At 44.6% G+C, this 13,879-nt stretch overlaps 1 protein-coding gene and 1 long non-coding RNA gene across 2 annotated transcripts; one reads left to right on the forward strand and one right to left on the reverse strand.

Annotated features, from left to right (window-relative positions):
• Positions 1–6,902: 6,902 nt before the first annotated feature.
• Positions 6,903–9,312, reverse strand: LOC124691539. The gene is made up of 2 exons (XR_006998989.1): positions 9,080–9,312; positions 6,903–8,995 (listed from the first exon to the last, which is right to left on the reverse strand). It is a non-coding gene; the product is annotated as an uncharacterized LOC124691539 (long non-coding RNA).
• Positions 9,313–10,630: 1,318 nt separating this feature from the next.
• Positions 10,631–12,807, forward strand: LOC124689468. The gene is made up of 4 exons (XM_047222993.1): positions 10,631–10,680; positions 10,882–11,036; positions 11,152–11,387; positions 12,244–12,807. The coding sequence occupies exons 1-4, from the start codon at positions 10,631–10,633 to the stop codon at positions 12,805–12,807; spliced, it is 1,005 nt and encodes a 334-aa protein (XP_047078949.1).
• The last annotated feature ends 1,072 nt before the right edge of the window (positions 12,808–13,879 follow it).

A 13,879-nucleotide genomic window follows, 5' to 3' on the forward strand; every position in this document is an offset into this window, starting at 1 on the left:
GCCATCTCCATGGCACCCGCGAGGCGCGACGACGACGACCTTGACGAGGCTGCAGCGTGGCGCCATCAACACCACATCCGTAAAGCACGGCGATGACGTCCGTGCCGAGGCTGCCGGCGTGCAGCGCGGCGCCATCACCACCACACTTATGGGGCGCGACGACAACGCCCGGGGTTGCCGGCGTGCAGTGCGACGCCTTCTTCAACTCCACACCATGCCACCGACGACGACGTCGAGGCTGCTGGCGTATAGCCCGGCACCATCATACCGATGACGCTGGCAAGACCAATGGATGCCGTCTTCATCCGGGACAAACAAGATCAGCTATGTCGCGAATGGTCTCACCGGAGCTATCTACAGGTAGCCCATGGCATGCAGCGGTGATGCCAGCCGTTGCAGAAATGCACGCTGTGCCGCCGAGATGCGACACCAGCAAGACCACTGGCAGCGGACGACGCGCCAAGTTCGTACACGGCGGCGGCGAACTATTACACGCGCCCAAATGACGGCAGCTGCGCCACTTACATCCGGAGGCCGGAGACGGTGGATGATGCGCCAAGCACACGCCCTGGAGCCATGATGCAGAGACCTGGTGCGGCAGAACGGACGCCCAACTTGAAGACGGAGGTCGCCTATCGGCAGATGTCAAGGACGACGTCGGCAACATGACGTGTCTAGCAGCGACCCGATGCCACGCCAATGATGCACATCAAGCATAGCTCTCCGCGACGCTGACAAGGCAAGCTAGTCGTCGCGCCGACGATGCCAACCATGGCCTTGGAGGTCCTGCTCCTCGACGCCACCACAGGCCGCTGCGAACAAGATTGCCTCCATCGACGAGGACGCCACCGCTGGAGCTTCCATCTGCATCCCATCGGCGTGCACCCGGTGATGGTGAACTTGGCCTTCATCGAGTCCATCGACGCCCATAAACGCACGTGCGCCACCAATGTGGTGCCAAGACCTCGCCATCGTGATCACCACAGAGACCTCCTTCGTCATTAGGGAGCCGACGATGGGGCGGCGACACACCATGCGCGCCAGGAGCTAGGTGGACATCATCATTGTCGCCAACACGCTGATATTACACATATACACCCCACATCGTCAACACTGATGCACACGGCTGGCCCGGCGCCGACGCTAGTGGGCAGCCGAGCGCTCGTATTCATCTCCAGTGCGGTACAACGCCCACCCATTGCGAGCGCGGTACGAAGAGAAAGGGAGGCATCTCATCTAGCTACAGATGCCCACGTGACATACGAGAAGGAGCCATGCATAAAGCCCATGGCCCTTTGATCCTAATAACAAGGTATATATGGATACATTGATTAATTAATTTACCACATGCAAGCCGTGTTGTGTTATCAGGTACAAATAGCTGAACTCCAGCGGACGTATGCATCACCGTACGAGGTCCCTGTGCCGATGTCCGGAGATCGCTTCATCATGGACGCCGAGGATTCGGCTCCGTCCCACCCGCTGCAAGCTACAGGTCCATACGCGCCGTCGCCTTCAACGGAGCTCCCGTCAAGGACTACACCGACCCCAGCTCGAACCCAACAAGTCAAGATGACCATCAGCCGATGCACATCTTCATCAACCCGTACCACACACGGACGCCAACTACATCGACACGAAGATCGTCTTCATCGACTCCGTGACAAGGCGGCGAGGGCGCCAACTACATCGGCAGGCTGCCCTTCTTCTAGCCGAGTCACACGACCACGACATATCAAGCCTCCATGGGCCCATGCACATCTCCGGCATTACAAGATCTACATCGCCAAGTTCATATACCATCGTCATGTTACCATGCGACGGCATTCAAGTCTACTCCGACAACCACATCGACCCTCTTCCCCAACATCGGCCTAGCACCGACGAGGCGAAGCCACTCCACCATAATGTCTTTTCTCCGATGAAGCAAACCATTTCTTGCCGGGCACCGACGAGGCGAAGGCAAGACATCAAGTCCGACACCGACAAGGCGGACACCACCAGGCCTGGCACCGACGAGGCGAAGGCCGCCCATCCGTCTGAGCTGACGAGGCCAGACATCTTCATCATCGGACATCGACAAGCCGCAGAGTATGGCTAAGCATCGCCGGGGCGACGGACGTACCGTCCCGCTTTCCACTTCACCATCACATCATCATCGTCTACGCCAAGTGCATGGAGAAGACGAGACTTGAAGACGACGACCATTGCAGCAGCTTAATCGGAGGTGGTCCGCGACGTTGACTCGCGGACGTAATTAATCGGGAGTCTTCCGAGACCCCGTGAATCAGAACACACAATCGCCCAAGTCATATCGGCCGCGCTAGCAGGCCATGGAGCGCATATGTAAAGGGATCTTGTAATTTCGTTTCTCCATCGAGAGATTAATAAAAATACATGTTTCCCTATATTTTATTTGTGTACTTATGTACACTGGCACGCCCGCACATTCATTTTCCCCTGGCGCGTAGAGAGATAATATTTAGTCCATCTTTTTTATTATTTCTCGTGTCAAACAACATCTAAGAAGAAATAAATTATCCGGAGCATACAGTCCGTCGAAAATATCACATATGGTACATTCTTGTATCTCATAGAGTCCTCTTTATCGTAGGGGTCGTTCATAGTCACATGTTTCCAACAATTATTTGTGTAATTTGAAAGAATAGTTTATGATAAATTAATCTAAGGTACGATGATATACTATATATAGTCTAGTTAAAATTTCGAGGACACCCTAATGATGACTCATTCTATTTTGATACACATGTATATGACAAATTTCCTTAACCGTGGATTGTTAATATGTCCACTCGAAAAGAAGCTCTAGTTGATAGGTATTTCGACGTGACAAATCATGTTGCAGGTCTTAGGGCGTAAACAATAAGTGTTGGGCAAAGCTAGGGCATCCAAGAAAAAAAATATAATTGTCAGGAGCATGCAGTCCTTTAAAAATCTCCCATATGGTACATTGTTGCATCTCGTAGAGCCCTCTTTATTATTGGGGTCGTTCATAGTAACTCGTTTTCGACAATTATTTATGCTCTCTGAATGAAAAAATTATGATCAAAGTCCCTAGGGCACGATGATATATATTATATATAGGTTAGTTTGAGTTCCGAGTATACCGTAATGATGAATCACTCACATATCTATTTTGATACACATGCATTTGACAGTGACGTCTTAATTGACAAATCTCCTTAACCTTTTATATTGTTAGTATTTCACTAGAAGAGAAGCTTTAGTGGATAGGTATTTCGACATGCCAAATCATGTTGCAAGTCTTATGGCCCAAACAAACAATTTAGCAGTTTGGGCGCGTACAAGGACAACCTCCAGGACTACCGTATGGAATATAACACCGACAAGAAGCTAGACCAACGGAGATACGATTCACCAGTATCGTCTGAGGTGGTTGCGATATGGGTCGAGGGCACAACAATATGAAAATTTCACATCCGCTAAGCTCATGGACAAGAATAAGTACCCAAAGTGATGCCCCATGGTCGTGAATCATATGATGCATAACCTATGTGGTGTCCTCTCATGGCCACCACGAAAAGTAGCATCAAGATCCTCGCCATCAAGAACAATGGAAAAGGAAAGAACAAGAATTGTAGAAAAATCATGTAGATATGATGCAAATCTTGTATACCAATGTCTATAGGGCATCTAAGAAAAAAATTGTCCGTAGCATGCAGTCCTTAGAAAATATCTCATATGGTACATTCTTGTATCTCGTAGAGTCCTCTTTATCGTAGGGTGGTTTATAGTCACCCGTTTCCAACAATTATTTGTGTTACCTGAATGAATAGTTTATGATCAATTACTCTAAGGTACGATGAGATACTATATATAAAGTTTAGTTTGAGTTCCGAGGATACCCTAACGATGACTTACTCACATCTCTATTTTGATACACATGTATGTGACAAATTTCCTTAACCATTTAGATTGTTAATATGTCCGATGGAAGAGGAGCTCTAGTTGATAGGTATTTCGACATGACAAATCATGTTGCATGTCTTAGGGCCCAAACAAACAGTGTTGGGTAAAAGAAGGTGTTGTCAGCATTTATTATTTTCTCATTGGTGATTACTACAACAACATCAACTCTTTGGTAAAGATTTATACCAAAGTCTATAGGGTATCCATGAAAAAGGACAATTGTCCAGAGCATGGGGTCCTTTCAAAATCTCCCATATGGTACATTGTTGCATCTCGTATAGTTCTCTTTATCGTTGGGGTCATTCATAGTAACTTGTTTCCAACAATTATTTGTGCTCTTTGAATGAAAAATTTATGATCAAAGTCCCTAGGGCACGATGCTATATATTATATATAGTTTAGTTTGAGTTCCGAGTATACCCTAATGATGACTCACTCACATATCTATTTTGATACACATGCATTTGAGAGTGACGTCTTAATTGACAAATCTCCTTAACCTTTTAGATTGTTAGTACGTCCACTGGAAGAGAAGTTTTAGTGGATAAGTATTTAGACATACCAAATCATGTTGCATGTCTTAGGGAAAAAACAAACAGTTTAGGAGTTTGGGCGCCTACAAGGGCGACCTCCAGGACTACCGTATGGAATAGAACACCGCCAAGAAGTTAGAGCAACTGAGATACGATTCACCAGTACCGTTTGAGGTGGTTGTGATATGGGTTGAGAGCACATTAGCATGACCGTTGCGTATCCACTAAGCTCCTGGACAAGAATAAGTACCCGAAGTGATACCCCGTGGTTGTGAATCATATGATGGATAACCTGTGTGATGTCCTCGCATGGCCACCGTGAAAAATAGCATCAAGATCCTCACCATCAAGAACAATGGAAAAGGAAAGACCAAGAATTGTAGGAAATCTTGTATATTTGTAGCAAATCTTGTATACCAATGTCTATAGGGCATCTGAGAAAAACAAATTTTCCGGAGAATGCAGTCCTTCGAAAATATCCCATATGGTACATTCTTTTATCTCGTATAGTCCTCTTTATAGTAGGGGTCGTTTATAGTCACTTGTTTCCGACAATTATTTATGTTCTTTGAATGAATAGTTTTTGTTCAATTACTCTAAGGTACGATGATATGCTATATATATAGTTTAGGTTGAGTTCCGAGGATCAAGGTAGTCAAAATACCGATCCTACTACCGGAATCCTGCGATTTGACGATCTTACATCACAGTATGGATCCAAATCCCACAATGAATCCCAATCGGGTAGAATCCATGTTGAGTCCCGATCCAAATCATAGAATCCTTTAAAATAATGTAGAATCTCGATCTTTTTATGGATTTTTAGATTCACCTAACTCATTATTTTCCCCATTCGCGCCTACATGGATACTACTTAAATATTCCAAGCCCTTTTCACTTGCTGCACTACCCTTTATTTACCTTCCAAACCTCAAATGATCTATCGCTAGAACATTATTGCTAGAAATTTTATGGATTATTATTTTTTTTATCTCCATTATACTATTATACAAATTTTATGCTTGCTAAAAATATCTTCTCTGGGTAAGTATGGTAGGATCCTGATTCTATGATTTGATACTACGACTCGATTCTGCCCGACGAAAATCGACTCAACTCCGAATCCTGACTCTGACTACCTTGCCGAGAATACCCTAATGTTGACAAGTCAAGACAAGTCAAGACAAGAAGTATTTAAGACTTGCACAATTGAATCCCCTTTAACTCTCCTCATGCCTACGGGTGTGATATCTTCGTCTTATCAATTTAACCTTGTATAGTACATGCGGTCCTTATCAAAATCTACATATCGTTCACAGTGTAATATCATAGAGTCCTTCATGTATCCTCAAAATACGGCCGGCATTAATCGAGAAGAAGATATTGGCATGGTCCCCTCAAATAAATAGAACACCCGCATAGTTACATTGTTGGATCTCAAAGGAGACAAGTAAAAACAAAAATTGTGAATGTGTTCTCATAAAAAAGATCTTGTTCCATATCTATAGTGTACAATGACTAACGATTTGTACTGCATGGTTGGATGATATGGAGTCCTTACCATATGAAGTAGAGTATGTTGTTGAATTTCATAGAGTCATCTTTTATTTATCATCTATATGGATACCAATTGTCTGGAGTATGCGTTTCTTCAAATAAACTCCCATGTTCATGGAGTACTCTTAATCTTAGGGGTCACCCATGTTCACATTGGCCCAACTCTAATAATTGTGCATGTTTTTTTTTCATAAAATAGATAAGATGGTCTTAATCTTATTAATTGGTTATATGTTCATTGAAAACAATCTCTATTTATTTTGGTAATTCAACACGAAATTTCAATGGAGATCTTAGAGCCCCAAAATTGATCTCTTTACTACTACTCCATACCATATAGTACTTCTCGAGAAGAAGATATTGGCATGAGGCTCTAAAATAAATAAATCACCCGCGTAGTACATTTTTACATCTCATAGGAGACAAGTAGAACCAAAAAATTCATAAAAATTACACCGTTGAATCTATTATAACCCTGCTAATACCTCCATGTATGATCCTGAGCGACATTAATCGAGGAGAAGATATTGGTATGGGGCTCTCAAATAAATAAAAACACCCGCATAGTATAGTGTTGCATCCTATAGGAGACAAGTGAAACCAAAAATTTCATAAAAATTACACCGTTTCATCAATTATAGCCATGCTAATACCTCCGGATGTGATCCCGTCGTCTTATTACATGAACTAGTATAGCGATGTGGTCCTTAACAAAATGGCCATATCGTACACCGGGTAATATCATATAGTCCTCATCAAAATCTCTATATCATACACAGTCATGTAACCTCATACATAGTTGGGATTAATCGTGAAGATATTGGCATGCCGCTCTCAAAGAATTATCAACATGGTACATTGTTGCATCCCATAGAGGTGACAAGTGAAGATAAGAAGTATTTAAGACTTACACGGTTAAATCTCAATGTAATATCATATTATGCCACCGAACAAATTGTTATGATCACTAAACAGTCCATGTTCACCTCAGGGCAACTTCGTGACTCTGAGCAGCCGTGAAACCAACTACAATATTCATGACGGACCAATCTCTATTTATAAAGTTCTTTGGAGATATTCACGGTATACCAATCCCTCATTTATGAAGTTCTTATATGGATCATCTCCCTATTACATACAGTTAACAAATCTTCACACGGAGGTCCAGGACATGATGATGTGCTTCTTGTCTGCATGGGGCCGACCAGCTTCTGGTGTCAGTCCTTACCCCCATCACCTTCACGCGGCAGATCCGCAACACCGGCGCTGGCGGGCTGCCCCCACATCACCAGCTCTGTCATGCACCCCTACCCAATTCTTGAGAGTATGTACAATGAAGAATCCACGAGTCTAAGTAAATGATTCTCATTTAGGAGCTAATTCTCCTACAAACAATATGTCTATCAAGAAGAAATTGATAGTCTGAACTCATACAAACATAAAGGCATTAGTAAATGATACTGTTAGATTACCAGCTGACTCACATAATAAAACCTATAATGTTTGAGCAACGTACAAGAGGGTAGAAACTTAACAGTGCATAAAACTCAGGCGTAGCAAATGCGTGTGAATTTTTAACATACACGAAGGGCCTAAGAAACTGCGATGGAAATTTGAAACCTAAGGGCAAATTAGAGATGCAATACATAGATGAAAATATGAAATGCTACTGTACTGCATATAATCCTCATCAGAACTTGGCGGGGAATAACTCGGGCTCACGCAAAGGGACTGGAGAATTTAAGGACTATATGAACTCAAATCGAGAACTTAAAAAGGGACATGTTATTGGGGACTAATCATTTGTTACTTGGAAAATACAACTAAACAATGAATGAACCAACTGAGGTCAAAATAAGCCGGCCCTTATTTAAATACTGGAATTACTACACCTGCATCGACAAATCAAACTGTTCATCACACCAGACATGCTGAATTGCAATCAAACGCATTAGCAATCGGTTTGTTAAAAGAAAATCTTCTGAAAATAGCATTTGTCCACGATTTTACATGACCTCATAGGTATAATTTCAGCCGCGTCTACCAACCCACCATGGCACACTAAAACTAGGAAAATAATTCTACTAACATACGGGAGCAACTATGAGCATCGGAAATCAACGAACCTCTTCTTCCAACAAACCTCTTCTTCCATGAAGCTACCTGTCGAGAATAAGATATCCTTATACTATATCGCTACTTCCACTCTTCATGCTTTTTGTTATTGCCTATCTATCATTACATATAGATTAGCACAAACAAGAGTGGATTCTACATCAGCGGCAAGATGGCCACTGTTCAAGCATGAATACTTACGCATAAGTGGAGTCTTTTTTTCTGCATATAATCTAATTTATCTGAATTACAATAAAAGCAAGTTCAGTCTGTTTTAAATATACAACCACAGTTCCTCCGAAAATACATCTGCACCTCTCAAACTAACTGAACAATAAACCTCTGAAACCAACTTTGCATCTCTTAGAACCCAGAGATTTGCTTCCTGCGCATTTTGCCCACTCCAAAAATGATTCCACTCCCGTATTAGCTAGACTATCACTGACACGAGCGTCTCAAAAAAACCAGACTTCACATATGGTTGCTCTCGGTTATCCTCCCTCAGTTTGTCTGACTTTTTAACACCTCGCCTAATCTCAATACCACATAAACGAGATATATGCGCTAGCTATAGAGTCAGAATTTGAGCCAATTTAAATGCGCAGATCATTGCCAGGCGGAGGGGATTACGCACCTGTCGTTCAATGACCCCGGCGATGGCTGCGAATCAGAGCCACGGGACGCGTCATCTGTAGTGCCGGACCTGGAACTACCGCTCCCTCCTGTTAATCTGTCGCCGCCGCTGCTGCTTTCATAGCTCGCCGAGTCGAAGCTTCAGCTTGGACTGTAGCACCGATCTTCCGTCCGGACTGCATCTTCTCGGTCGATCCAGTGCGAGTCTAGAGGGAGAATCGAGCAGCGGAATCAGAGAGCATGCAGCGCTAATCTCGGCTCGAATTCGGAAACAGCGTTCGAGATCTGACCTGAGAAGGAGTTGAGGTCGGCCATGGACCTGCATCGTGGCCGGCGTCGTCTGGATCTAGATTTTCGCTTCCGCTCTCGCCCTACGGGTGTGCGTCTCGTCTGAGGCAGGGACACGCGCAGACGCGCTGTGTATACGGCTGGTGGGCCACCACCGTATAACATACGAGGACGTCGCGCTGGTGTATACGGCTCGTCGCTCGTATTCTCTAAATGGGCGGTCAAACCTTCCAGCGTGTGGGTCCGGCGCGGGAATCTTACAGCAGCACCGGACGGAGACGATATCACTTGCGCCCCATTTTATAAGCACTAGTGCATTTTCGGAGTATATACACCTATTATACAGGCGTGTTGCATGCTTGTCCATCCAAATTTAGACACGTACGCCCCAAATTTAGCTCGCGGAGGCCGGGCGGCGCGTAGAAGCACTGCATGCATGCAAACGATAAAACGGATCGATGCCGATCCATCTGACCGGCCGGACGTCCCTCCATCCATCCATCCATAACCATAACGTCCAGAAAGAGGCAACATATCAATCGATCGATCGTTCCTGCTGAGCTGATTTGGTTAGTCCCGGCCTCCACGAATTGATCGATGAAGCCGAACGGCAGCACGAGCATGTCGTCGTACCTGACGTGCAACCTGGCGCCCAGCCGCGGCGCCGGCGCCCAGGACGACGGCCCCTCGCAGCCGCAGACGGCCACCTGCTGCACGGCGCTGCACCGTGGTCCTGGGTCGACGCAGCCGCGGTTCGCGCCGATCCGGACGCCCGGCTCCGCATCGTTGATGCTGGACGACGACAACGACCATACGATCGAGGAGGAGGAGGAGACCGATGAGGGCGAGGGACAGCAGCAGCAGCAGCAGCAGCAGGAGCAACAGAAGAAGAAGTTGGCAAAGACGCCGACGAGGAAGGCGGCGGAGGCGACCAAGACGATGATCAAGAAGATGGTGCGCAAGTGCAAGTCGTCGGTGGCGGACGTGGACGCGTCGCGGATCGCCGCCGACACCGGCACGCCGTCGCGGCTCCGGCGCAGCGTGGCTGTGCGTCGGGACTGGAGCTTCGAGGACCTCCACGGCGGCGGCCACAACGCCGCCTGAACAAACAATCGGTCGATCGGTCCGTCCGTCCGCGGCTTCAAGGATCTGCATGCACGCGCGCTGATCATACGTGTTGGTGTCAGCTGAAACTTAGAAACGAATCATGCTACGAAAAATGTTCATAACCGGATCATGTAAACAAAAAAATCATGTGTATATATTTGGGTGGATCATGTATGTATTTTTTTTTTACTTATGGTGGATCTTGTATATGAATTTAGTGCAAATGTTCTGTACATTGCAAGTAATAATGAATAATCTTTTTTTCTTCATAACTGCAGCTAGCTAGGCCGCCCTGGTAGCTATAGATATCAGACGGCCCATCAGGCCATGAAAACCACAGATTCTCGCCTCGTCCGACGCTTCCAATCTCGTTTCCTGACCCCCGATCAATGCCTCGCCGTCACCTCGCCCCTCTCTGGCGACCTTTCCTGGCCTCTCGACCACCCATGGCCAAGGAGGTGGTTCCCAATTTTCCAGCCATCCGTCGTTTTCCCAGGTTTGTGTTCATACTTCTCTACCTGCTAACCATAGATTTAGATCTGCATCGTGGCAAAACTTGTATTTCTTTACCTTCTTAATTAGGGCAAACGGGAGACCTTCTTTTTATTATCTAGAACAACACTCATAAAAAAAAAGTAGCGTGGGTTCACCCCTGGCTGATAGCTAGATGACACAATCTTATTTCGGTCTGATGCAGCTGCGATAGGCTTCCTCATATACCTCGGAAACCATTGGACGAGGACGGCCTAGTGCACATGGATGTACTTCCGAGAAGCAGCCACCGTGACGGTTCTATGTACGAGTGCACGCACGCGTGGAAGAAACACTACCGTGTCGCGGACCGCAGAGAGAGTATGCTACCAATATCTCCCGTATCCAACATACTTTCCAAATCTCCAATCCACATATTTGTTCTCTGCTTAAATATCTTGAGGCTGATTTTGCTTCACATTTTCTTCTTGTGAAGCTTCGTTGGAGGCGATGTCGTTAACGCACCCCAACCGTTGTGTCTTCCTCAATGGAAATTGCAGGCGGCATCCACCTAATTGCATGTTCCAGATATTCTCGTTGAAGCTGGCTAAGGCTCCTATTGATGGCTGGTTGGTGCAGTTGTACGGATACATCGCAGTGCGGGATAATTTGGATCCTTTGCTTAATTATGTCGTCAGTGTTAGCAGGGATGATCCCATCATCTTGGAGCAGGTGCACATCCACTCTTATCTGAAATTATTTTAAGGAATTAGTGTACCTAGTACCCCAAGTATTTAGTTCCTTTTTACTTAATAACCCACTCCAAAAAAGAAGTATGGTTTTGGTGTTGACCACATGCATAGGCACAACTTCATAAACTGCCTCACGAAATTATTTAGATCAAATACGCAATGTTTTACCTGAGGTGGTTAAGAAGATTGACCTCAATACATGAGGGCGTTAAGTGTACTTGTTCGCTATTGCAAATTACTATTTTTAATTCGTGATATGACATGCATGTAACTAATGATAGTCGATCATACACACTCTCGATAGTGTACAGCAAACCGTTTAAATATTTTACATTATCATACACACTCTCGATTGTGAATTAATGATTTTCCATGAAAATTCTTCTAACTTATTAAACTGTGTGAGGATCCTGCATTCAAACGAAAACAAACATAATTTGTGGCCTCTTGGTTGCTACTTTGGACGCCACAATAATTGATTATCTTTTATTCAGTGGAATATGAAGATGCATAGCCTTAATTAAAATGATCTCGTCTCTGCAAAATCTGTTCTATTTTATCATCTCATTTCAATAGGCTTGTGTAATTAAATATCTTAGAATAAAAAAATTACATAAATGTGGTCAAATTTTCCATCTCTTAGCACTTTTATGCACCTTACAACCATTTAGTTTAACACATGACAAAAGGTTTTTTTTCAACCATAAAATTTCCCATTGAGGAACATATTAGTTAGTACACCTGAAACATCGTTTAGGTACATATAGTATAGCCGAAGTGCTTTGCTTGAGATATATCTTACTTTTATCTGAAGAATTACTATAATTATTATGTAGGGCTCTTCTATCAAGATGGCTGGCCCTAAGCGAGGGATAGATTTGTGTGGCAATATTCTAATCGAATATGACATGAAGATCAAGATAAATGGACAAGAAAAACATGATCTACAAGTCATCGATGGTGCATCATTAATACACTTCAATGACATGCAGAATTGTCAAGTGATCACGAATCGAATCGGTGGAGATTGTGGTGCAATTGATATAACTGCCTCAGGTCTTGAAGATGCAGTTGAGGCAACTATAGAAATTCTCCTATCAGAAGTGCGAACTGGTTTCAACTTGTGTCTCTCATGCTTTCCGAGTGAGTTGAAACAAGAAATCCAGATCTTCGATGGTGCAGTTAGTGAGCCATGCGGCTTAAAGAGCTCGGTGGTTGCTGTAGTTATAGGTTCTTTTTTGAGCTTCAAGTTCAAGGTGGACTCGGAGTCATCTGGTTCCATTGAACGGCAGTGTTCCTTCAGGGCGAACAATCATGGCGTTTCAACTCAAAATATAAAGACTGATATTGCAATGATCTCGGCGAAAGTCACTTGGTCGGCTTTGCCTCAGGGGCACTGAACTTACACCAGCGGTCCAAGCGACTTGAAGTTAGATGTTAGTAGTAGACTTATGGCTTCCTAACTTGAGGACTAAAGGACTGACAAACATCGGCTGCAATAAAACAGGTGGAATAAGAAGTCCTTTTATGATGTACACTGGTAGAAAAACGGCCATTGGTCGCGGTTCGCAGCTGCCATTAGTCGCGGTTGCGCAACCGCGACCAATTATGCGCGACTAAAGACCCCCCCTTTAGTCGCGGTTCCTTACGAACCGCGACTAAAGGCCCGTCCACGTGGGCGGCAGGCGAGCGCCAGGGCGGAGGACCTTTAGTCGCGGTTCTTCTGGCCAGCCGCGACTAAAGGCCTCCGCAGGTTTAGGGTTTTAGCCCCCCCCCCCAAACCTGGTTTCTTTTTAATTTGTATTGTTTTATTTCTTTTGGGTTTTAATTTTGAAGGAGTTTCACATATTCTACGGTACTACATATATACATGCATATGAATGTACAATTTCAAACAAATTTGAAATTAGAACCAAAAAGAATTCAAGAGGAATATACAATATATATTCAATATCGGATGACCATATACAATTTTGAACAAGTTTCCATACATAATTTAGTGCATATGAAGTTCTACGTCCTCTACATAGTGTTCTCCTCTAGGATCGATGACTTCCTCGCGAACCATCCAGCTAGTTCCTCTTGAAGTGGTCGGAAGCGAGCTTCGGACTAAACGTCTTCCGGAGGTTATTCCTCTTGATGTTGATCTCAGACGACTGGTCCCGCTCATTGGTGTATCTCCGGATCCTCTCACAAACATAGTATCCACATAGATTGGTCCCCGGTGGCTGAATATCCTCGAGTCCCGGCACTCGCCCTTCTAAATTGTAGCTCTTTTTTGAATTCACCGACCTTTTCATCTACGAACCGTCTCCAAACCCTACGAGGCAAAGAAAATTAAATGAACAAGAGAGTTATTAATTAGTTACTTGATATTAGGAAATGATGAACGAAATAGGCCGATCGATATAGAGCGCAAATGAATGAAAACAATTACTTTTGCATCATTTTTCTCATGTCGGCCCAAAGCGC

This window comes from Lolium rigidum, chromosome 2 (assembly GCF_022539505.1).
Source record: "Lolium rigidum isolate FL_2022 chromosome 2, APGP_CSIRO_Lrig_0.1, whole genome shotgun sequence".
NCBI lineage: Eukaryota > Viridiplantae > Streptophyta > Magnoliopsida > Poales > Poaceae > Lolium > Lolium rigidum.

Coding starts and splice junctions, on each gene's coding strand:
- LOC124689468 (XM_047222993.1), top strand. CDS start 10,631: ATGGCCAAGGAGGTGGTTCCCAATTTTCCAGCCATCCGTCGTTTTCCC. Junction 11,037..11,151: donor TGTCGCGGACCGCAGAGAGA/GTATGCTACCAA, acceptor CTTCTTGTGAAG/CTTCGTTGGAGGCGATGTCG. Junction 11,388..12,243: donor ATCCCATCATCTTGGAGCAG/GTGCACATCCAC, acceptor ATTATTATGTAG/GGCTCTTCTATCAAGATGGC.